This window comes from Miniopterus natalensis, chromosome 1 (genome assembly GCF_054644295.1).
Source record: "Miniopterus natalensis isolate mMinNat1 chromosome 1, mMinNat1.hap1, whole genome shotgun sequence".
In the NCBI taxonomy this organism is placed as follows: Eukaryota; Metazoa; Chordata; class Mammalia; order Chiroptera; family Miniopteridae; genus Miniopterus; species Miniopterus natalensis.
The window spans coordinates 59,930,755-59,955,979 of NC_142081.1; the positions used below are offsets into that span (position 1 = coordinate 59,930,755).

At 51.9% G+C, this 25,225-nt stretch overlaps 1 protein-coding gene across 1 annotated transcript; it reads right to left on the reverse strand.

Moving 5' to 3' along the window:
• Positions 1-6,776: 6,776 nt before the first annotated feature.
• DISP2 (dispatched RND transporter family member 2) lies at positions 6,777-19,659 on the reverse strand. The gene is made up of 8 exons (XM_087814819.1): positions 19,237-19,659; positions 13,380-13,709; positions 13,072-13,101; positions 12,796-12,919; positions 12,398-12,513; positions 12,082-12,209; positions 11,611-11,708; positions 6,777-10,037 (listed from the first exon to the last, which is right to left on the reverse strand). The coding sequence occupies exons 1-8, from the start codon at positions 19,413-19,415 to the stop codon at positions 6,777-6,779; spliced, it is 4,266 nt and encodes a 1,421-aa protein (XP_087670945.1). The 5' UTR covers positions 19,416-19,659.
• Positions 19,660-25,225: the final 5,566 nt, after the last annotated feature.

Here is a 25,225-nt window from a genome sequence, read left to right on the forward strand (position 1 = left end):
ATGCAATTAAACCCATGATATTGGATAAGATCACCAAGGGAAGAAGTGTACAGAGAGCCTTAGGGCCAAGGACAGGGACAGCAGCATTTAGAAGTTGCAATAAGAAGGTGCCAGCCAAGAAACACAATAAAGATGGGCCAGAAAGGTGAGAAGGAAACAAAAAAAAAGGGTGGTATCCTAGAAGCTAAGAAGGAAGAAGTGATAAACTGCTGAAGGAGTGAAGGAGGGAGTGGTAAACTATTGAAAAAAACTTAAAGGGTAAGCGAGATGAAAAATAAAAAGGATCCATTTAATTTAGCAACAAATAAGTTATTGAAGAGTATAGGATGAGAAATTCTGGTGAAGTGTGAGTGGAAGTCATGTTGGAGCAGGTTGAAGAGTACATGAGAGAGAGAAGCAGAGATGGCAGGTACAGACTTGGTTTGTGAATGGAGGAACAGGTGAGCAGTAACGAGGTGGATTGGGGGGCTCGTCTTGAAGGTGCAGATACTAGTTGCTACATGTGCTGTTGGGAATGAGCCAGCTGAGAGGAAGAAAAGGATGCTTTCGAGGGGAGAGATGAGCAAGGAGCAAAGTCACAGAGAAAGAGGGAAGAAAGGTGGGATCTAGAGCAGCATCTTCAAATTCTTTTGTTCACATACCCCCACAAGACAATAAAACAAAAAACAATGTACCCTATTACCTATTTTTAGTTGATGCCTAAATGTTTTCATAATTTTAAATATTTGTAAAGGACATATGCTTTCTACCTGTTATATATTATGTATGACCTTTATTCATTTCTAAAACTTTTTTCTTTTGGTATTTCATTTTGGATAATTTCTATTGCTATGTCTTCAAGTTCACTAATCACTTTCTGCAGTGTCTAAAGTATTTTTAATTCCATCCAGTGATTTTTTTTTCATCTTGGACATTTTAGTTTTCATCTCTACAAGTTCAACTTGACTATTTTAAAAAATACCTTCCAAGTTTCTACTTAGCTATGTGAATATATGGGATACAGTTACAATAACTGTTTTGTTGGCTTTGTCAAATAATTCTCATATAAGTCTCAGTTCTGGGTTGGTGTCAATTGATTTTCCTCCTTACTATGGGTTATATTTTTCTGCTTCTTTGCATGACTGGTAATTTTTTATTAGGCCCCAGACATTGTGAATTTTATGTTTTTGGGTGCTGGTGATTTTTGTATTCCTGTAACTATTCTGAAGGTTTGTTCTGGGATGCAGTTACATTACTTAGAAACAGTTTGATCCCTTCAAGTCTTGCTTTTAATATTTATTAGGTGGGAAAAATCAGTGTTTAAACTAGGGAGTCCCCACTACTGAGCCAAGAACTTTTTGCAAATTCTAACCAATGCTGCATAAATTATGAGGTTTCCCAGTCTGGCTAATGGGAATAGGCAATGTTCCAGCCCTGTGTAACTAGTGGCTACTGTTCCTTCTAATCATTTTGGGTGGTTCTTTCCTTGGTCTCAAGTAGTTTCCTCACATTTATATGATCAATGCTCTGTGGAATACTCAGGGGGGCCCTTTGCAGATCTCCAGAATTCTCTCTCTTTGTACCTTTCTTCTATTCACTATTCTGTCCTGAGCACTCTAGCTGTTTTGGTTGCCCCAAACCCTGAGCTGTCTCCTCATCTCCGGAAGTCTGCATGGCCCTGCCTGGGGTCTCCCTCTCTGCAGTGTATCCTGCTCTCTTAAGCAGTAAGCCGGGCAATTATAGGGCCCACTTCATTTGTTTCTTGTCCATTAGGGATCACTGACCTTTGTTGTTGGATATACAGTGTCATGAAAAGTGTTCTCCCCCCCCCCCCCCGCCCCATTTGGTTATTGTTTCAGGAAGGAGGGTAAATCTGGTCCTGCTACTCCATCTTGGCTAGAAGAGGAAGTGGTATATGTACTTTAAATATACTTCTGTTCAAACCATGAAGCTTCAGATTTAAATGACTCCATTTTTGGAAAATGTCCACCAAATATCCTATGTGCAAAGCCAGTCCTTTGTGTCAAACTCATCAGCCAAATCAAATTGACTTTCTATTATAAAACGTCTGATTTTAAAATTTTTTATTAAAATTTTTTGCTTTGTTTTTTAATTACATTTTTCAATTCAGACAATTCAAATTAAATGGAGAAGGCACAGAACTGAGCTACTGGGTTGCCCCCTGTGAAACTTCTCATAGAAACTATCTAGGCTTTGCTCACTCAAGGACTTCCTCAAGCAGAGCATTCTCAAGGTGTCCTTTTGTTTTTTATACTGCAGAGCAAATTGCCAGAGTAGGATTCAAAAGGAAGGAGGGGGTTAACTGGGAAAGTGGAGATAGAGAAGAACTGACTGACCTAAGGCTCCTTCTTAGGCTGATCAATATAAAGAGAGGAAACATATGAAGGAGGAAGCTCTGGAAACTGATTCCCTAAAACTGTCTGTGTCCACCTACCTTTTAGAAAGTCTTCATGTCCCCGTGGGAATGCAAGCCCTAGGTTGAAGGCCTTTGGTGCAGTGTGTGAAGCCATTGATGGAACCATCTTTTGTTGTAATAGAAGGGATGGGAACAGAAGCAGGCAGGAGCAGGGGTAGGTAAGTTGGGGACTTGGTGCCTTGAAGGTGACTAAATTTCCAGTTTTCTTTATGAAGAGTGACTTGTCTACTGACAGTGGGGTTGTGGAAGCTGGAGATGGGCATCAGATATTTGAGGAAGGTAGAGAAAGTATGAAATGGTCATTACAAAGAATGGAAACTAGAAACTAGAATGGAAACTAGCTAGGCAGGGCTGAGGGTCTAGTGGAGGAGGTTGGTGGTCATGAATTCAGATCGACATCAGTCTGCCCAGCTGTGTAATTTTCTTTAGCAATACTAAAGCTCTTGTTTGATGTTTGGGAATTTGGTAAAATGCTGATCTTTCCCCTATATTGAAGGATACCATGAATAATCACACAGAAGCCTGATAATAATTATAAGTTTATCAAGGTCCTTCCAGGGCTCTTCAGTACAGGGTGGCTTTGGACTGCCAGCCATTTACATAGCACATGATGGCTTTCTTTTGTTCCTCATCTTCCCAGTGAATTGTGTTACAATTTCTTAAGTAAAAACACCTCCAGACCTTGAGTTACAGTCACACCTGTGAACAAGGGTGAGGGCAGAAAGGGTGAGGAATGTCTGTTTTTCCTATCCCCAAGCTAATGGGATCTTGACGCACAGCATGGGGTGCCAGAGAGCTTGTCATTGCCCATGTGTATTATCAAAGGCTGAGATAAGGCCACGATGGAAGAAAAGATCAGAAACTCTCTGGATAACAGGTGAAGGTTGTAAATCAATGTTTCCTCTTTCCTGATACCTCTCACCTGCCTCCCTGTCCGGTTGTGCACCGGGAGAAGAATGAAGAGTTGGAGGGGACTGAGGAAGTTTGGCTTGTCAATCTCTTATGATATGTCTCTTTCAGAATCAGGCTCAAGCTGGGATATTGACTAAATATCATGGTATGGGATAGGCCATGTGCCAATAAAATCTAAGATTCTGCCAGTCACATCAATCTCTGCCTATCTTCGTCATCAAAGCACCACAGCCATGGAAGGATGGGCTTTCCCATTGTAACAAACTATTCCAAGTTACATTTTAAAAACACAGCACACATACTCTGAGTGTGAGTTCAAGGATCTGTAGCACAAATAGGAGAAATACTCTCAAGTCCCAAGTGAGTGTTAATGTAGTTCTATTTTAAAGTGTCTTAGTGTTAAGAAACCATTTCTTGAATTTTCCAGAGCAAATGTGAATGCTTTGACTGGTTTTCCCTTGCCTCACAGTATGCTTCGAAGCCTCTCCCCACGTATGCAGGGTCACACACTCATTGTAACCACCCATAACAATAATTAAGTGAATAGATCTACTAAAGTCAAAGGAAATTAAAAAATGCCTTAAATCCTGCTTTCCAAAATTGGGGCCCCGAGAGGCAGGCTGGATTACCCGCTGAAATAGGGTGCCTGCTGTTGGTTTGGGCCATTCTTGTTGCGAGGTGAAGTTTTTGATTGCCAGTGGGTTCTTCCAGTCCTTAGGGCCCAGAGGCATAAAGAACAAATCCAGTTGGCACCTCAGCTGTTCTGGCTCATCTGCCTTCCTATAGGGTTGTATGGCCATAGCCTGTAAGAATGAGACCCAGAAATCCCTGATAGGATCATCAGGTGTGCCCAAACTCCCAATGACGCCCCCACCCCATGCTTTAACATTTCAGTGGTTGTGTTCAGGCAGTTTTTGAAGCTCCAGTCCCAGACACCAATGTTTTCCTTTGTAAGACACAAAAAAAGGGTGTGGAGGAGCAGGTTCTTTTGGTCCAGGTCCCTGCTGCCCTCCCACAACATGGGGCAAAAGAACCTTGGTGAGTTGCTGAGAAGCAGCTAAGATGCTGGACTCTCTTTTGCATCAAGGTCACACTTCTGCTCATGCTCAGAAGGAAGGGCTCACCTGTCCTCCCTCTAGAGGGCTGATTGTCCCAGGTGAGACCAGGGCGCTCTCAGCCTGATTGTGTAGTAACAGGACAGTCCATGGTGCAGAGAAGTCAGGACCCTGATGAGCAGCCCTAGGCCACAGAGGCTGAATTCTCCTTGAACATGGGGAAAGCTCCAAGCGGATCTCTGGGGGGACAGGTTGAAGTTATGTCCTAGTCACTATCTTCCCTTCCTAGTGTCAGGAGTCAGATGGGTTCGATTTACTTATCTTGCAAAGTATTCTGTCATTCCTGCCCACGGTCTTCTGTGTTTTCAACTCCTGTGTCTCATTTGGGCTTCTGTCCCACTTTTCATGAGCTCCCATTGGGGTGGGAGGTGAGTCTCAACAATATACGAAAAACCAAAACACTCCTTGATTTATCTCCAGCTCTGCCACAGACTGTTCATGCCTAGAAAACTCCTTTCCTTTTGTGATACTCATCTGTAAAATGGCCTGAATCAAGGGTTTTCACACCACATTCTGTGAGGCCTTCAGGAGCTTGAGGGGTTCCCCAGGTACAGTAGAAAGGGAGGTTGAGCTGGCTCTGTATTCCCCCACCCAGCACCCAGCAGAGTAGCTGCTTTTTATCTGTTCTACATACTATGTTTCCATACAACAATTCTTTGAAGAAAGGGTCCTGAGGCTACAAAGTTTGCAAACTGCTGGAATGGATGATCATTAAGGTTCCTTCCAGTCTGATACACTTAGGATTCTGAAGCCCAGCTCAAGTTGTTCTTCTTCCAGAAAGCCTTCCTGGTTACCCAGTCTTGGGTACTTGAGCTCCAACAATACTGATGGTGACAGACATATGTCCCTCCGAGGCCCACTGATGCCTGCATGGATGTGTGAACTGTTTCCCCAGTTAGAGAGTGAGCTCCTTGAGGGAAGATGATTTTCCTTGCACGCCTCTGCCTCCTTGTAGTACCATATGCAGGGTAGGTATTCAGTAAACTTGCTGATACTCTAAGTGTCATGAGCTCTTACATGGGATAAAACCTTCCAGAGAGACTCACTGCCTTGGGGAGGAGGAATCAGCCTTTGGTCTGCTGATGGCCACCAGGAACACCTGTCCTTAGGAAGCCGGGGAACAGCTTCAGACCCATACAGTCCCAAAAAGGGCAGCCCTGAGTTCTTGCTCCACCTCTACTTTCCTCAGTGTCTCTCCTGGTGGGGGCTCTCCATATACTGTGGCCATGGAAGAGGCATGCCCCGGACTCTGAACTTGGGAACCAGATTAGCCAGGATACCTGATGGCCAGCAGGCATCTCAGCTGGATTTGGAGGGATGCACAGGGATGGTGGGAGGAACTCCAGGCTTGCTCAGAATATCTCTCTCTGGAGATGGAGGCCTGAAGGGGGAGGGAGGGGAGTTTACTCAGAGACATCTGAGAAGGCAATCATAGGAGGGTGCTAGAGGTAAAAGATCAGGACAGCCACAGACCAATGTTTGTGGCCAGGTGGCCAGGAGGGGAGTGGGAGCTGTAGTGGTGGAGTGAGTGTGGAAACCTGCTGTGCCATTTATTAGCTATGTGACTTCGGGTAAGTCACTTACCTTTACTTAGTTTCAATGTCTTTACCTATAAATTGGGGGCAAAAGAACCAACTTCAGGGTACCCCACAGTGAAGTGAGATTCCAAGGATACAAGTCTAGAAGTGTTCTGTAAACTAAAAGATGCAGGGACAGAAAATATTCTGACTGTTAATAGGGGAGTCCACTCTTCCCTGCCACGGCAGCTGCCTGTGAAGGACCAGGCTGCAATGTAATAGGGATACTCAGAGGCTGATCAGCCCTCTTCTCCTGTTCCTGCCTTCTCAGCCTGGCCTTGATGAATTTCCGGTCAGACTGGGGTGTGTGTGGGGGGTAGGGCAGCTCAGGGCAGAGGCCACAGCCCAATTCTGGCACACAGAAGTGCCTCAAAGAGAAGGAAGTATCCTGGTAAAGAGCCCCTGAAAGATATGAGGCCCAGGAGGCTGCCGAGGTTCCCCAGGACTCTTGCTTGGTGAGATTCCCTGGAGTGGGTCCTGGTTGGCACTGTGGGGGCTCAGGAGTCCTCAGCAGGTCACAAGGAGAGCTTGGCATTTCTCTCCAAAGATTCTCCCCACTGAATCCTCCAGATGCGGGGTGTAAGCAGCAGCCCCGACCAAGGCTGGAATATCTGGCAGGGTTTAAAGTCCACAGCTGAAGGGTGAGGTCTCTCCCTGCTGACATGGGGAAACACCACCAGGCTCCAGCTTGATGCTGCCCCTGCCCTGTCCTCCCTGACAGGCTCTGCACCCTGGCCCAGCTTCCCCCAGCCTCCCTCAACTACTGTAGCCTGAAGTATGGGTGCTGGGCCTGCGCAGCCAAACATCTGGCAGATCTGGTTGGCTGTTGGGCAGCACCACAGGGCTGCCATCCCCTGGTCCCCCACGGCCCTTCCAGGATGAGGTGCTCTGGTGGGAGGCAGGCTGTGATGGATCATACACAGACTCCTTCAGCGCCAGCCACAGGGTGTCCCGCTTCCTGTTCAGCTGGCCTCGCTCAGGTACTGATTGCTCAGTTTCATCCAGGTCCTCTGGGGAGGCACCCATGGAATCTGGTACATGGGCATTGGGTTCAGAGGTGCTTAGGCAGGTCTCATCCGAGACGCTGAGCCCCTCCAGGGTGCTGGCTGAGGAGCAGAGGCAATCAGGTGGCTCTGCAGCCTTGGGCTTGGAGGCGTGGGCTGGAGCTTCTGCTGAGGCCTGCATGGGCTCAGCCTTCTGCCCTTGGGAGTCCTGCCTGGCCTGGGTTTTGGGGCTGGTGCCAGCTTGCTTATAAGGGGAGGAGGTCTGCAGGGCTGGGCACTGGCTGAAGACTGCCTGGTGGTCCAGGAGCAGGTCCCTTGGTGAGGCAGGGGCTGGTGGGGGCCGGGAGCAGTAGGGGCCATCATGAAGCTGTATATCCTCAGAGAGCACTGAGGGCCGGTGAGATAGTTTGCTGGTGGCTGTGCTGGTGTCAAAGCTGGGGCTCCGGCGCCGTGCCAGGGGCTGTAGCTCATACTGCTCCGAGTAGGACCCAGGCGGCCCTCCTCCTGGCCCTGGTCGTGGGCGGCCTGTCTTTTCCCCACTTGGCTCCCCAGTTCCAGCATCCCATGGCAGGTGGGCACAGGGCCAGAGGATCTGCCCACAGTTCTTCTCTGGTCCAAAAAAACAGCAGAGAGATTGGAAGAAGAAGCTGGCAAAGCCGCAGCTGACACACTTTACCATCATGAGGACAATGCCCAGCTTGCGAAAGAGCAACACCGTGGCAGGCAGCATGAGCACACCAGCTGCAAACAGGGCTGCAGCCCCCATGGCCGTGGCGCGGCTGGTCTGGCGCAGTGAGAAGGCTACACGGCTTAGGCGGTCTGGGTGTGGGCATAGGTGATAGGAGATGCAGTAGTTGACAGTGAAGTCTACCGAGAGGCCCACAGATGCAGAGAGGAAGAGTGTCTCGGCAGTGTTAAGCTGCCACTCGAGTAGAACCAGGAGCCCCACGGTGAGCAGTACCGTGCCTGCTATAGCTGCCACGGAGAACAGGCTAAGTGGAACGTTCCAGGTGCCAAGCAGCAGTGTGGCAAAGGCCAGCGCCAGAGCCAGGCCCAGCACCACAGCAGGCTCGGTGCTCAGGCTGTGTTGCAGGCTGTACAGCTCCAGACGGCTGGTGAACCAACCCTGGCGGAGGCCCGGAGGTGCCCTGCCCAGCTCTGCTGCCAGCCAGTGGCTGACCTCAGTGTAGAAGTGGTGGGCCTGGCTGTAGTCTGGACTATACTGGAAGCTGGTCTGGAACTGTAGGACCAGGGCAGTCAGGCTGCCCTGGGTATTGAAGCGAGGCCCCAGGTCACGGGTGCTATCTGGGCCTTGCTCCAGAGCCATCATCTTGAGGCAGTGCAGGAAAAGCTGGGGTGCCCAGGGGAAGCCTGAGTGGCTACAGCAGAGGCCAGGTCCCAGGCGGGCACAACCGGGGCTCTCCATCCAGTGCTGGAGGGCCTCCATGAAGCACAGTGTGGGCCAGCCCTCCGGTTGGGCTCCAAAGAAACTTTGATTCCGAGCTCTGTAGCAGAGTGCCAGCAGCCAGCGCTGGGCCTCGGGACTGCTGGCCGAGAAGGCAGGGTCACTAACCAGTGAGCTGTTGCTGCGAGGGTCCAGGGGGTCCCCAGTGTCTACAGGCAGGATGCCCCACACCAAAATCACGGGCATGTGGCCGCCCTCGCCCTCAGGCAGCCGCTCGAACTGGAACTGCTGGCGGTACTCAGCGTCGAAGCGCTCGAAGGGGTGGCTGGGCCGGAAGACCTGGCCGCGCGGGGGCAGCAGGGTGGGCAGCCGCAGGCGGGGGCTGACGCCCGCGATGTAGGCGCCCCCTGCCGCCAGCGCCGAGAACCAGCAGATCCAGATATAGCGGAACTTGATGACGCCGCAGGGCAGGAGGCGCTGGAACAGCAGGCGCGAGGTGCCGGTGACCGCCCTCCGGAGGCCGCGGAGCCGCCTGTGCAGCGCCAGCGCCAGCCGCCGGGGCGCGCTGCCAGCCCACGGGCCTCGCGCCCGGGCGGCACAGCTGCGAGCCAGGTAGCGCTCGTGGAGCACGGCCGAGGAGGGCAGCCAGGCGAGCGTGAGCGCCAGGTGCGCCAGCACAGCCGTGCCCATGTAGAGGGCGAAGCAGCGCACAGCTGGCAGGCGGCTCAGGTAGCTGGCATAGAAGGCCGCGCTGGTGGTGAGGCCGGAGACCAGCAGCAGGTAGCCGAAGTGGTGCATGGTGCGGCCCACGCGCTGCACCAGCCCGCCAGAGGGCAGCTGGCTCTTGCTGAGGCGCCAGAGGTCAAAGAAGACGAGGGTGTGATTAGTGCAGACGCTGCTGAGCAGGACGAGGGCCGCCAGATTGACGAAAGGGAAGTAGGCCATGCGGAAGGCCACTCGGTAAAGAAAGAAGGCCATCAGTAGGGAGCCCAGCACCCCTAGCAGAACCATGAACGTAAGGAAGAAGGAGCGCAGATAGAGAGCGATGCTGAGGAAGATGGCAGCCAGGGCCAGCAAGGGGTACACCGTATCCTGGGCTAGGTAGTACCTGAGCAGCTCCTGCTTGAGGCCCAGATCCATGCCAGTGATGGATGTGTAATTGTCAGAGAGCCCCCAGGGGGTGGCTAGGCGGTCCAGGTAGATGCCCATCATGGAGGCACCCTTTGGGGTGGGCAGGAAGAGCAGACTGTACTTGAGGGAGGGCACCTGGTAGTCAGCAGTCTGGGGACTCAGAAAGTCCCTGTCCAGCAGAAAGTGCAGAAGTTGGTAGACAGCACTGCTCCGGGAGCACTTGGTGGGAACCTGGGCACAGCGTGGGGGCTTGTCCTGCCCAGGTCCCAGACAAGAGGGCACCAGGGCACCACGGTGGTAGTAGAGGGCACAGGTCCGAAGCAGGGCCAGTATGCGGACTGTGTCTGCTTGAGTAGTGTCCAGGCAGGAGGAGCGGTTGGAGAGCACGGCCACATAGTTGCCCAGGGACCAGCTAGGGCAGCACTTGTTGGCTGTTATACGGTGGCACAGAGCCCCAAAGCGGGTATGGGAACGAATCTGTAGGGCACAGACAGCAGGAGAGAGCTCAAGGGCAGTGCAGGGGCCCAGGTTTCCCTAGCCCTGTCCAAGGCCCTCTCATCTTCTTTCAGACTGCAGGGCAGAGGCAGCGATGTATCTTGACAGCCCAGCAGAACTGGCTTGTCTCAGAGCTGCCTTTGGCCCCTGGCCCAGGTGTCAGCAGTTACATCTTGACTCCATCTAAGTGGAGCCTCAGGGATGCTGCTGAGGCCCCAGCCTGAGAGGTCCTGCCCTAATGGCCCCTGCAGGTCACACACCTCAACTCTATACTGCCTGAGCCAGGAGTAGGAGTGGAAGTGGCAGTCACAGATGGAACAGGGCTGCGGTCCAGAGAACTGGAAGCAAATGGTGAGAAACGCGGAGGCCAAAACATTCCAGGATCAAGGTCACTACCAAACCCTACCCGCCTCCCTCTGTCTACTGGTCTGCTTAAACCCTGTTAGGCACAGGTCTGTTTCTTTTTCAGACCTCATGCCTCCTTTTCTCTCCCACGTGCTGTTGACATCACAATAGGTGGTATAGTTACAGAGAGTGCCTGTCTGGGAACCAGAGCCACCAACTGGGTGTATGGCCTTGGATCTGAGATGATGGTGACAATAGTAACATTTATTGAGCGATTACTCTTGCCGGTAATTACATTATAGTTTTACAAATTCTATCTTAATTGTCACAACATCCGTATGAGGAAAGTACCGTTCTTATCCCCACTTTATACACACAAAGACTGAGGCACTGAGAGGTTAAGAAAGGTGCCTGAAGTCACACAACTTGCGGGACGGCACCTGGTAGTCAGCAGTCTGAATTCAGCTAGGAAGTATTAGAGCTGGCCTTGAAATCAGGCATCTGACTCCAGAGTACATGTTCTCAACCTCTCAGTGCTTCAGTCTTTGTGCATACAAAGGGGGGATAAGAACGGTACTTTCCTCATAGGGATGTTGTGAGAGAGACACATTGACTGGCTGCCTCCCTCAGGAGCCCTGACCGGGGGTGGAGATTGAACCTGCAACCCAGATATGTGCCATTGACTGGGAATCGAACCTTCAACCCTCTGGTGTGAAGGCCAATGCTCCAAGCACTGAGCCACGCTGGCCAGGACCAGAGCACATGTTCTTAACCAGTGTTTCTTTGTACTTTGGATATCCTTGTATGAAGTGGGCGTCTTGGGCTACTTAGTGGTATTTTTAGCAGCAAACCTTTCTGCAGATGTTATGGTGTGTGGTTATCTAGTTAGCATGATTACATTGGCACTGCTTGGATTGATGGGGCCTAGGGCCCTTGGGTCAGGGCCTCCTTAACAGTTCTTGAGGCTCCTTTTTAGGACCTTTAGGAAATCCCCAGGCTCCTCATGGTCTGTTTTCCAACACTTGTGTTTTGGCTCTTCTGAAAACAGCTGACTCTTCTTTCCCCACCCCAACCTGGAGCCTCTCAACAGCATTGGAATAATTTTCTAAGCAGAGAATGCTCTTCCCCAGTCCACCCTAGCAGTCCTGGCTCAGCAGTATTTCCTTGGGATCAGGTTCTTGGTGTCCTGGTACCTCCCCAGTCAGCTCACCTGGTCCTGTTCCATGCGACACATGGAATGGATGGCATGTAGGTTCCACAGGCTGCCCTCTGAGGTGGACATGAACACCAGCTGTGCATAGCTCTTCTCTGCAACATACCCCCCAGAGCTCAGCCCTTTGGCCCCAGGTCCTGGGCCCACCAAAGGAAAGATTCTTACCCAGGGCCATATGAGGTTCAGATTCTCAGGAAGCTGAAACCTGTCCCTGGTTGCCTCATCCAGGGCCTGCATCCCAGCTCCTGTCCCCCCACCCCCACCCCGCCTTGACCCTATCTGGCTGGATCACCTGAGATCTGCCTAATCTTCCCAGATGTACGTAATCCAACTTCCTTGGCTTGAATGTGGCCAGCTGGCTTCCTTCCCTTTCTATCTGCCTAACTTTGTTCTTTTGTGCCCTTCTGTTCTAGTAGGTGGGGGTGGGGACCACCATTAAAGCCAGGATCTGGCCAAGCTGAAGCTTACCAGGGGGGCCACAGAAGAAGTTCTCCTGCCCTCTCTCCTCCAGGGGCTCCACCATCCTCCGGGGCCGGACCATGCCCTCCTGGGCAGTACTCCAGGGTGTGGGGCTCAGAGTGGTGTGGGGGTTTGAGCTGAGGTATACAGAAAACCAGTGCCAGGCACCATCAAGGAGTGGGGTGTTCAGAAGAGGCCAGATGCTACTCCCCAGCAAGCTCCTCTAACTTGCTCTTGAGGAGGTCATCTGGTGGCTTCTACCTAGAGACCTCATTCCCCCCCCCCTCATTCCCCTCAATGGTGTGGAAAGATGGGAACCCATTACCTGTTCAGCTCAAGGTCTGGGGAAAGGGAAAGAAGCTTCCTGGGGCCTGTGAGGGACTGCAGTGCTCTCCAGACCTCTAGCTTGCGACCAATGTCTGTGTCCCGAGGCTCAAAACCCTGTGGGGAGGAGGGCCAAGAAGATAGGCAAGCAGGAGGAGGGATTTTCCATATGGTTCTTCTCAGCTCTGCCCCTTTGCATCCCTGGAGCAGGGAAGGCCAGCCTTCCTGCTTGGATTGTTGAATGGGAGTATCACCTCTATAGCATTTTTCCAGCTCTCTATGTAGGCTGAGAGCCCACCATTGCCACCCTGCCCTCAGCTGGGCCACTCCAACTTGTTGCCCCAGACTGAGCTGAGGTGGCCAGGTCTGGGGACTGCCTCCCTTCCCTTGGTCCCTTACCAGCAAGGGCTTGGAGAAGTCAGGCAGGTGGCCCCCCAAGAGTCCAGCCAGGGTGCAAAGAAGGATGACAGCTAGACACAGCAGCAGCACTGCCACTGGCCACTCAGCAATCAGCTGGGAATAGCTGGAAAGAGGAAGAGAACCCACATAAACTGGTGTTGGGTGTGGTAGCAGGGCCTGGGTGAGCTTTGGAGCAACCAAGAAAGGGTGGTAGAGCTATATTGGGCATGGCCTGGTCACCCTAGGGGTCAAGAGAAGGCCAAGGCCTAGGCCTACCTCTTGGGCATCCGGAAGGCCTGTTCTTGCCTGTGGAATAGAAGAAAAGACACATGCTTGCCAGAGTCGTTTTATATGGTAGGAGGTAGGGGTAGGGGGATAGAGGAAGATGGTATTAACCCTTTTAGGCTTTCCCACACCACAGCTACAGCCCTTACTTCCTCCTCTATCCAGGCTGCCTCCTTCATCAGAGGCAGGGGACATCCTGGACTGCCTTGATGATGTTGTCCAGAGCTTGGGGTTGTCCCCACATTTTAGCCCTGCCCTACCTTCCGATGGCAGCTGGCAGGCTGCTGGACCTCTCTTACCTGACACTGATCACATGGTGCTGCACAGATGGTGGCTTCCAGGCCCCATCATGCTGTGAGGGGGCTGGGGAAGGGCTGAGGCCAGAGCCATGGGAGCACAGAGCTGCCCGGTCCCCCAGCCCTGGCAGGGAACTGCCCCCCCGGTATTCCTTTGGTGCCCGTGTATAAGTGAAGTGGGCAGGGGCCAAAGGGCTGGAAGGGCCCACAGGCTGGAGGGTAGAAGTTGCTGGTGGAGGTCCTGAAGAACTGGAAGGGTCCTCAAGGGGACAGCTGTGGAGGGAGCAGCTCCTTTCTGGGCTTGCCTCAGGGGCCACAGCCTTGCTCTGGGACCTGGGGAGAAAAGAGGCAGGGAAGATCGGGTGAGGCACATTGGTGAAATTTTTCTATTACTAGTCCTGGAGGAGAGGCAAGGAGGGTGAGGACTATGAATCTATATTCCCAACCTACCTCTTGGGGTCCATTGCCTTGTTCACTCATCTGTCCATGCACTCAAAAAACAACACATTAGTGTCAGCCTGCTACACACTAGAACTGTGCTAGACAATGAACGTGTTTTCACATGATGAGTTAATGCACTCCTTACAAAAACCTACAGGGGAAGTACTTTCCTTGTTTATAGATTTGAAAACTGAGGTTCTTTGAGATGTGAAGAGCTGGGCCTTGAACCCAGTTCTGACTTACAGTCCTGTGCTCTTTCTGCTAGTCATCAGTTCATCCTCTTGTTAGACATTTATTGAGCACCTGCTGCACTCTTGTCCCCACAGGTAATTGCTCCTCTCCCAGGTAATTGCATGGCTCACACTCTCTCTTTATTCTGTTCTCAGTTCAACTATTACCTTTTGGAGAAGCCTTCCATGAATACCCTTGCTAAATAATTGCCCTCCAGTTCTCCATCCCCCTACCTGCTTTATATTTCTCAGAGCATTTGCCACAACTGGACATGATATGATATAGCTGTCATATTTATTGCCTGTCTCTCATATGGAATGCGAGCTCTGGGAGAGCCGGGGCCTGGCACATTTGTTCATCTCTCTATCCGCGGTGCCTTGAACAGTGCCTTGCACACAGAAGGTGCCCAGGGAATGTTTGTTGAATGAATACCGAGTTCAGACAGGCTGCTAATAGTGGTGCTAGGATAAAGAAGGCCCAGTCCTTGTCCTGTAGGCACTCATAGCGGGTGGGAGATGTGGACAGTCCAACATGTTGAGTGCTGTGAGAGAAGTCACAGAGGGCTGAAGGAGCCCAGAGGAGGGCCCGAACTTCACAAGGCTGGGCATAGTCAGGGAAAGTTTGGCCGAGGCAGCTGCTGCCTTTCCACCACCAACCTTGGGCCATGGGCCATAAAGTTTGTTTGCAAGGGTGTACACAATTGGGAGATGCAGTTGGGACTCCCAAGGAACTTGCCAAGGAGAAGTCAGAAATAGATTCCTCTTCCAAAATTACTAATGAGGGCAACACTGTCTAGGGACTCAGCCCCACTCCTTGGGTGTGGGGGTAGATGGAGTCCCACCCCAGTGACAGAATTGCCAGATAGGACATGAGAAGATGGCCACAGAACAGAGTGGGGGGTTCCCCAGGGGTTCTGGGCTTGTTAGGTAGCCTTGGCAGAGCCCTGTCTTTTTCCCTCCATCTCCCTGGATCACGTGGCCTGCCAGAGCTTGCATAGCTCCCACGGGAGAGCCAGGTGTATGCCGAACCAACCCTGGCTCCCAGCCCTGCCTGCTGTACTGATGAAGAGGCTCTGGGCCAGAGTCCCGATCCAACTGGACATTGCTCACAGAGGCTGGGTTCTGCCCAGAGACCAACTGGAGAGACTGCAAAGAATAGGCAAGTTCCTCCCCTTCCTCCCAGAAGGCTGGCTGGCTGGCATAGCAGTCTGGGTAGAGTGACCCTTGTGCTGAGAAAGGGGGGGGCAGTGGAAGTGTACTCCTGGCTCCATCATCCTTTAGCCCTGGTACCTTGGGAAAGACACATGATTCTTGGAGCCCTGGCATCCATGTCTGTTGGGTGAGGGTATAACCATAACGACCCCTCCTGGGTTTGGTATTAACAGATACAACATATGTGAGGTGCCTGACATGGAGCCTGGCATGTGGAAGATACATTTGCTTTCCTGCCCCTTCTCACACTCAGTACTGCAGGGAGCATGTAGTTTAAGAATATTTATATTTACAGTTTGACCTCTTTAGTACCTCAGATAATATATCTCTATATGAGAACTCCTCACACCTTAAGTATCTCACTACATACATAATTATAAAGACTACTTTTTGTTATCCAAAAGCTGCATCAGAATTTGATCCCACAATTTAAATCACTGCTACTTAAAAAAAATTTTTTTTTTATTTTTTACTAACAACCTTTAGAAAAGTAGGGATTTGACCAATGTTGTGCTAAAGCAAGACTTCAGATGACCCCATAAAATTAATGACATAGCAACAACTGTCCTGGCAGTTAAAAGACCTTATGGGCCCATCTCCATGGACAAAAGGAAGCTGGATAAATGGCCTGGGTTTATGTGTCTAAGTGTGGACATCTACCTCTTTACGATTTTTATCCTGCAGGTGTTTTTTGAGCACCTACCACATGCTGGGCACGGTGCTTGGTCTGGGTTGGATCCTGAAGGCATGAAGATGACCCTTTAGTCTTGGTCTCCCTTTTTAGAGCAGGGCCTGCCTTCCAGAGGTCAGGAGGGTGGGGCAACCAGGGTGCCTGTTCCAACTTCCCATGGCCTTAAAGCACTCACTGAGCACTGGACCTGTCCTAGGAGCCAGGCTCCCACTTGGAGTGTCAGTTTCTTTTTCACTAAGGGAAGCCAGCACTCCAGGGGGTGTTGGAGGAGAACATGAGCACTCTCCCTTAACCAGTCTACCAAACCTCATAAGCCCAACCCCTTCATTCCATTGTTTCTATTTAATGGGGATTCCAGTGTCTACCACTTATTTGTTTCTAATGAGGTCTTCCTGGCTCCAGCCCCTTTCTTTTAACCCCTTCTTTCCCTCTCCAGGGACCTAGGATCAGCTGTTCCCAAATCTCAACCTTTTTGACTGTGCCCATTGTCATATGATAAAAATTTTTTAAATAGATTTTTTAAAAATCTTCACCTGAGGATATTTGTTTCATTGATTTTTAGAGAGAGTGGAAGGGAGGGAGAGAGGAAGAGAGAGAAACATCGACGTGAGAGAGACACATGGATTGGTTGCTTCCCACATGAACCATGACTGGGGCTGGGGCTCAAATGTGCAATGGAGATAAGCACCCTTGACTAGGAATAGAAACTGAGATCCTTTGGTCCACAGGCCAACGCTCTAACCACTAAACCAAACCAGCAGGGCTAAATTGAATTTTTAGAGAGAGAGGAAGGGAGAGGGAAACAGAGAGAAACATTCATGTGAGAGCAAAACACTCATCAATTGGCTGCCTCCTGCACTCCCTCTATGGGGGATTGAGCCAGAAACCTGTGCATGTGCCCTGACCTGGAATCGAACTGGCAACCTTCAGTGCACAGGATGACACCCAACCAACTGAACCACACCAACCAGGGCAATATGGTAGAATTTGAAACCTCCACATTCTGGCTGCTTTAGGACTGATCCTTTATCTCAACTCTTTCAAGAACAGCCAAACTCTACTCAGAATAAGAGCTTTCTCCTGCCAGCCCCTGCTGCCCTCTGTTCTCAGGAGATCTAGTAATAATATGACTTAAGTACTCCAGGCCTTGTCTCCCCAGGGGGCTTTTATTCTCACCCTCTCAGTTCCATGGCTCTGACTAGGATGAGCTATTTCCTGGGCTGCCTGCCTGGGCTCGCTGGCCTATAAGCCAAGTAACTGAGGTAGGCGGGCAGGGGGATGGAAGGTAGTGACGCAGGCCTCCTTAAGAGGCCAAAGTCACAGCAGTCAGGGCCTGACGGGGCTCCAGACACAGAAGTTCCACTTGGAAGCCTCATAAGGGGCAATGCACATGTGCATTGACCTTGCTCCCAAACTCACAGACACATAGCCATATGGACATCCATGTGATCCTGCAGAGTGCCCAGGATAGATGGGGAAGCAGCTCACGTCACTAGGAAAATAAAAAGGTAATTTTTAAAAATACAAAGAATGAAATATTTCACCCAGCTGGGTGTGGCTCAGCAATTGAGCATCGACCTAGGATCTAGGAGATCGTGGTTCAATCACCGGTCAGGGCACATGCCTGGGTTGTGGGCTCCATCCCAGTCAGGGGTGTGCAGGAGGCAGCCAATCAATGATGACTCTCATCATTGATGTTTCAACTCTCTCTCCCTCTCCCTTCTTCTCTCTCAGATCAATAAGGATATATTAAAAAAAAAAAGTTTAAAAAAGGATGAAGTATTTCAAATTGCTCTGTAGTCAATGCATTAGTAAAGGACAGTGTGTGTGTGTGTGTGTGTGTGTGTGTGTGTCCGTGTCCATGTGTGCATCTGCACGCCATCATATTCACTGTGTATCTATCCTCAGAGTTCTATGTAGCTCATCAGGAGCATAGTTGTTTTTCTTGAATTGCACTTTGTCTGATTGGTATCCAGGGTCTCTGGGGATGTGCAGAGAGGGGCCAGAGGTCCCAGGGAGTTGTTGGAGGAGAGCAATTAGTTCACATGCCCAAGAATGACCCTCACGTGCAGGGGAAGTGAGCAGGCCAAACAGGGCTGATCCTTGGCAAAATATCCAAGGCACCAAATGACTTTCCAGCCCCTTCTAGGGAGGCTCCTGACCCCAGACTCCTGCTCTGCCCTGTCACTGCCCTGCCCTGTCCACCCCTGGCTCTTTGGTCAGGCCATAATCCCAAGTAGACCTTGGTCCAGGGAACACATCCATCCTGTGTCACATCCCTTTGAATAAATCTCTGTGCCTTTCAGATGGAAAGGTGGCTATATCTGTCCAAGCTGATGTGTTAACAATAGAGGGATGAAAACATTCTTTTTCACTTGTGGGGTCTCCTCTTGCTCTGAGGTACAGAATGTACATTTTAATTGGAGCAGTCTAGAGACCATGTGTCCACCTCTGCTTTGTGCCTGCAAAGAATGCCTCTTATTTCAGTCCAGGCAGGACAGAAAGGCAGTGTCATGTCAGGAGAGGGGTTCTGGAGACGGCAGGGCACAAAACCTGTGCCATATTGCTACCTGGCTGGGCTGTTTCCTCCCACATATGATGGAGGAAGAGAGAGGAGAGGCACCAAGACCTGGGCCCTCAGCCAAAAGGTGTTCCTCTGGTCCTGCCAGCCTGGGGCTCCTTCAGGGCCTGAGCCTCTGAGCCTGCCCACCTTAGTGCCTCCAGCGAGTGCAGGTAGCTGCCACATGCGGGGACTCTGGCCCACACGTGCGCAGCCGGCCATGCAGGGCAGAGTCTCCTGACGGTGATGGACAAAGACAGTCCCTGGCGTGGCCGCCGAGTGTCTGCCCTCCCCAGGACACCCACCTTGGTGAGCCCCCCATCCATGGTACACGCACACTCTCCCGCACACTGACATGCTGCCACCCGGACTGAGGCAGCCCGCGGGCGTGAGGCTTACAGAGAAGGCGCGGGGGCAGGGCCTAGAGGGAGTGGCTCGGGGGCCGGGGAGGGAAGCCCCGGCCTTGGAGGTAAGGTAGGAATGGTGGGTGGGGCAGGTTCCCGGGGCGCTGAGGGCGGCGGGGGCTGACAGTAGGGGGTATCAGGCAGAGAGAATGGACTTGGCGGAATGAGGGCGTGGCCAGGGGGCCGGGAGCGTGGAGGCGCCAGGTGGGGCTCCGAGAGGGGCTGGGGAATGAATGGGGCGATGTATGGCGGCTCCTGAGGATACCTGGGGTGGGGGTGCTGGAAGGTCTGTGAGTTGGATCTGTGGAGTGGTCCGCCCTACCTGTCCGGGGAGCTGCCATCTGGGGCCAAAGGCTCCCCTTCTTGCCTTTGCTCCTCTTCCGGACCCGGGCCGGGAGCCGGACCGCTCCCGCCGCTGCAGCTACCTCGGTCCATGCCCGTGGGCGGTGCCGCTGTCCGGGCCCTGGTGCTGAAGCAGTCGTGGGGCCGGCTCTGGCGCATGCGTAGGCGCCGGGCGAGCGGATCGCTGGGCGGGGCCGACCAGGAGCCCAGCCAATGGGCGCGGCACTGGGGGGCGGAGACAGAGGCTGCCTGCAGCGCCGCTGGCCCGAGCTGCACGCTCCCAGTCCTTTAGGACCCCGGGGCTGGCGGTGTGGGTCCCTCTGACCAGGCCCAGTCTGAGAGCTGCTGTTAGGAGTCTGGCTTTCTGGCTGTAGTCTGCACGTCGGCTTCTCCTGAGGGGCATCGGTCTTCCCGTAAGGAACCAGGAAGCGGGACCCGAGCACAGTATAGAGAGCCTCACAACTTGAAATGCAGACTTTTTCAGTCGCAAAGAGGGAGCAGCTCCACACCCGCACTTGAGGGAACAGGACACTGAGGGGTCGAGAGGTTGGATGACTTTAGTCCCACATTTCTCTCGGCTCCATTCAGTGATCCCTGTTCCTCCCCAGCGGGGCTAGGCACCTGCTCAAGTTGGGTCCTTCTTTACTTTCACCTGGACCTGGACATGAGTCTATGCCCATCAGAAACGTAGCCCCAATTCTGTTATTCAAGTGTGGAATATAGTGGGGAGGGGGCAGAAAGACACTCAGAGAGTCCCCGTTCCTTTTCTTATAATTACCCTACTTCAGCCTGGGAAGCACCCAGTACCCAGTCACTCCAGGGCACTTGCTGCCTTCCGCATGAGGGAATGACTGTGAGGGAGGGCAGGTGTGATGGGCTGTGGACAGGCCTGGCTAGAGGGCTGTGGCAGCACTCGAATAGATAGGGGCAGTGTAAGAAGCCTGTGAGTTGGCGAGTGGAGAGGGTCCCAGATGTAGGACTTGCATAAGTGGAAAGGGTTTCACAGCAAGCAGGCTGGATGTGTGTGCAGGGAGGTGCCTTGGATGAAGAATAGGACTGGGGAGAGAGTTAGAACCCAGAAGTATAGGTATAGGTATCCCTAAACTGTGTGCAAACGCCATTCTATGCAAGGCATAGGTCAGTAGGGGATGGGGGTGGGGAATCTAGACGTGTAGAAGTGGTGGGCGTGCCCTGGGTACCTTAGTTTGGTTGGAGAGACAAAAGACTAGCCCATAAATTGGTGCTGACTGGGTAGCATGGGGTCAGGCTATTCTGTCCTATCCATGTGATAGTTGATATAAGCTGTAGAGAAGGAGGTAGTGTGCAAAGAGAGAACCTCTCTTTTCCTAATGGGCTTTAGGGAAGGCTTCATGTTGATGGTGGAGCTTCACATGGCTTGGAAGCAAGGAATTACTGACCTGGGGGTGAGGCAAGGGTGGTGTGGTGGTGGTGAACTGTGAAAAATTAAGGAGGCTGGAAAGTTCAATGTATGTTCAGGGAAGGATGAGAAATTCATCTGGACAATAGGGATCCACTAAAGGCTTCTGATCTATAAAGTGAGGCATGCAAGATGGAACTTTGGAAGGCCCACCAGGTCTGGGTGTATATGATGGGGTAGAGGTGATGAGGCCACATTTTAGGCCCTTTGATGGGAGGAAGCAGAAATGAAAAAGAAAGGAGAGGTGGCCTTATACAACCTTATGTTATGGGGACCACAGAGCCAAGCTTCTGAGAATGCCTGGCTGGGTACCCCGTTCTCACAACTAAGGAACTCAGACTGCTAGGCCCCCTGAGTGGCAGGTTGGATGTGAAGGAAGTCGGGCTCTTTTAAGAGTAAAACACGGCACCCAGCCAGTGTGGCTCAGTTGGTTGGGGTGTCATCCCATGCACTGAAGGATTGCGGGTTTGATTCCCAGTCAGGGCACTTACCCATGTTGTGGGTTTGATCCCTGGTCAGGGCGTGTATGGGAGGCAACTGATCAATGCTTCTAACATCAATGTTTCACTCTCTCTCTCCCTTTCTCAAATTAAAATAATAATAATAATAATAATAATAATAAAGACTAAAATATGGCCTTTAGGAGGCTGTTTATTAGGAAAAAAAGACTCTGGTTCAGGCTTCATCTCAGGTCAGCAGGGCAACCCACTCAGGCTCCCCATTCTTGTGTCTTGTTTCTTCTGCTTGTTCAGTGATGTGGACCAGGGGGTGACCCACAGGACCCTGGGGGTAGCTTCCCTCCAGGGCAGTGCCTAGGGCCAGGGTCATGGCAATGCTCACTACCATGGCAGTGCTCCTGTGGAAAGCCAAATTAACAATGTTAGAGTCAGAGGTCGGTGCCAATTTCACCCCAAATTGACTCCCTCCTTCTCCCTACTCCATACTGTAGAGGAATCAAGATTCCTGGACACTAGCAGGGGATCATAGTGGAGGGTTGGAAGGCAGGGACAGCAGTGACAGCTCTTAGCTCTGGGCCTTTTGCTTTGATGAAACCAGAGCACTGAGCAGACAAAAGGGAGGAAGCTAGATTCATTGGTCTCCATTCTTTGAGCTGAGATATGACTCCCACTCCCTGGACCTCAGTTTATTTTATCTGTATCAAAGAAGCAGAATTATCTCAATCTCATCTTCTTCCTTCCATCACCCAGGAACCCTTGTAGAGTGACTAGAGGTTTTGCCATGTTAGGAACCGCAAGCTGACTGTACTTAGAAGTGAGGGTGGGGATGTGGGGGCTACAGAGAAGCTCACTGTGGGCCAGAGGCAAGGAGGAGACAGGAGGCAAGGTCGGGGCGGGGGGGGGGGGTGGGGGGGTGGGAGGGGGAGTGGGGGGGGTGGGGGGGGTGGGGGGGGTTGTAGTATCAGAAGAGGAAGAGGAGGGAGAGGAAAAAGAGGAGGAAGACAGCTTGAGGGTGGGAGGAGACCAAAGGTAGGAGGTGGCAAGTCAGGGGTGTTCGTATTCATTATGTAGGTAGTGCATGCGTGTGCATAGGTACAAGGGTGTGTGCTAATTTACATGCAGATAGCTGTGTCTTTGCACATGTGCATGGGTGGGTGCATATACATGTCTGCTGTATACACAGATGCATGCGTATGGGTGCATGTGCATGGCTGTAAGTACAGGACAATGGGAGTGTGTGTGAGCCTATGCCTGTCCCTGAATAGGAGCCAGACTCAAGAAACCAGAAAGACTAGAGGGTAAAATCAAGGCTTTACTGCCTCAGCCAGAAGAGGCCTGGAAAGAGGGTGGCTTAACCTTCTGTCTTGGCTGGAACCACTCCTGAGGCCCCAAGGTCAGAGGAGTTTCTTTACCTCTTGCCACAAGCTGCGGGAAGAGGAGAGAGATACCACCCTGGCTGGGATCCTGAGGGAGCGTGTGTGTGTGTGTGTGTGTGTGTGTGTCCTATGCCCCTACTCTAGAGGTGAGGTAGCTTCCCAGTCTGCTTCTGCCTCCTAGGGCCTAGTTAAGGCTTGGGGAGTGGGGGTGGTCATGGGGTGTTAGCATGGGGGTATGTGGTGGGGAGGCAGGCTCCAGGAGCAGGGGCTTTCCTGTGACCATGTTAGAGCAGCCCCTGCCCCCTCCAGGCTCAGTGATGCCTGGATATAGCCCCTTCCTATCCTGCCTGCCTCTCCTATGACTCTTTTTGTGATGGAACCAGTTCCAGGCCTAGGAGCTGAGTCTGCTGGTGGTAGCCAATGGAGGGACTGGGGGAGCAGGGAGGAGAGCTGGCAGCCTCCCTTCTCTGGCCTGAGCAGGTCACTGGGGCCCTGTAGTGTGGTTGGGGTTTGGGAGCAAACCAGCCATCCAGGAAGACTGTGGGGGAGGCCAGGAAGGCAGGAAGCAGGAACAGGCGGGGAAGCAGCAGGAGAGAGGATGGGTTGCTGGGGCAGGGAGGGGATGTGAGGAGAGGAGAGAGACAGATGGGAAAACAGGAGAGCAGCTGAAGAGAAGGCTGCAGCCAGCAGGGGGTGGGTAAGTGCTGTGGGGCCTACGGCTGAGCCTGCTCCCTACTCTTCATTTGGGAAGGTCTAGGAAGGCAGCTAGAGGCCTGGAGGACATGGCAGTGAAGAGAAAAAAGGGAAGGCGACTGGGAAACTTTCCTACTTTCTGACCTGTGGGAGAGAAAGGGAAAAAGAGTAGCTAGTTCTGGGCTCCAGAACTAGCCACTCCTCATTTGGTTCTGCAGTGAGAAGCCTGTCCTCTCCCTGGTGCTGATTTTGTGCCCACCCCCCACCATCAGCAAGGTGCCTCAGGCTTGCTCACTTGCCTGACCATCATTCTTTCCTTCATTCACTCAACAACAGACATGTGTATAGAGAAATTCAATGCAAAGTTCAGCTGTGCATTCCTGTTTGCTCAAGAGCTGGCCGAGTCCTCCTGGATGCTGTGGGGCCAGTTAGGAGGTGTGGGTTCTTGTCCCCACCCTGTCAGCTGTCTGCCCTCCAAACCTCAGCCAAACTCCATGACACTAAGGGAGGTATTCTGCAGTGGCAAACCCTGGTTCTTCTGCTTCCACCTCTAGGCAGGCCCCATCCAGCCTCCCCATCTGCCCCCCTGCCAAATCCCACTTTTCTCAGTCCAGTCTCTCTGCTCAGTCAGCTGCTTGTTGGCTACTGCTTATGGCCTTCTGTTCCCCTCCCTTAGCCTTTGCTCCTATCTCCTGTCACTTGAAAATCTCTCTTGCTCCTCTCTGTGTTGCCTTCCTGCAGGATGTCTGTTTAGACTGGGCCATCCTGCCTGCCCTGCCTGCGGAGCTGCAGGTCCAGTAGGGTCATTCTTCAGTGACGAATCTGAGTGTCCTGGGTGTTTGGAAGGGTGCATTGGTGGGAACTGCCTACTCAACGAGACTTACATTTCTTGAAGACCAGGATTGTCTCTTGTTCCTTTTGAGGGAAGCCAATGGCACAGGTGCCAAGAGCTGAGTTCTGGGCTCCTGAACTAGCTACTCCTCCATGGCCTCACCCTGAGCATAACCCCCTAATTCCTCTGGCCTCTTGTGTACAATAGGGAAGCATCTGTCTGCTTTACCCCTGAGGTTGAAGATCTAGTGAGATGAAGAAGGTATGAGGATCTTTCTTAAACTATAAAGTGTTCTACAAAGTATAAGAAGTTGTTTTCATTTAGGAAGCCTACTACCACCTTTGCACAAACACACATTCTTTTTTTTTTTTTTAATATGTTTTTATTGATTTCAGAGAGGAAGGGAGAGGGAGCGAGGTAGAAACATCAATGATGAGAGAGTCATTGTTCGGCTGCCTCCTGCACGCCCCCGCTGGGGATCAAGCCCGCAACCCGGGCATGTGCCCTGGCTGGGAATCAAACTTCGATCTTCTGGATCCTAGGTCGATGCTCAACCACTGAGCACACCGGCCAGGCACAAATGCACATTCTCGGCAGCAGTAGATCTAGCTGAGCGGTTGCCCCTGCCTTTGCCACTCTTCTTCCTTCTCTCTTCCTTCTTCCACCCCACGGCTTCCCCGCCACGGTAGTTACCTAGCTCCATCTTTATGGGACAAGTGCAAAGGAACACCTGCGGTTCAACAGGTAAACCTTAGTTTACTGTAATCTAAATCTCAACCTTTCCTTATTCCCCCCAGGGATGTGTAACCCAGCCCACGCAGGAGCTGAAAGGGATAAAACTGCTCTCTCTCGCTTAGCTCGGTACCCAGCATAGAGCTGGGCACTGAATAGGTGCCAGCCACAAGTGTTGAATGGATACAGTGGGTTCACCCACATGGTGGGTAGACAGAGACATGAAAGCATCACGCACTGGCCCCTGAACCCTGCACCCTCACATTTGACCCCCAGACTCAAAATCATGTATTAATTCAGTTCCACTTGAATCAATGTCAATCATGTTAATTATTCATGTTGTGTGCCTACCATGTGCCAGGTTATGGTACCCAGTCCCTATAGATTCTTGTCCCTGTGTAGACACCTGGCATAAAGGTGGGAGAGGATGGCTTGATGAC

Coding starts and splice junctions, on each gene's coding strand:
- DISP2 (XM_087814819.1), bottom strand. CDS start 19,415: ATGCGCCAGAGCCGGCCCCACGACTGCTTCAGCACCAGGGCCCGGACA. Junction 13,710..19,236: donor GATGGCAGCTCCCCGGACAG/GTAGGGCGGACC, acceptor TTTTCTCCCCAG/GTCCCAGAGCAAGGCTGTGG. Junction 12,514..12,795: donor ACTTCTCCAAGCCCTTGCTG/GTAAGGGACCAA, acceptor TCCTCCCCACAG/GGTTTTGAGCCTCGGGACAC.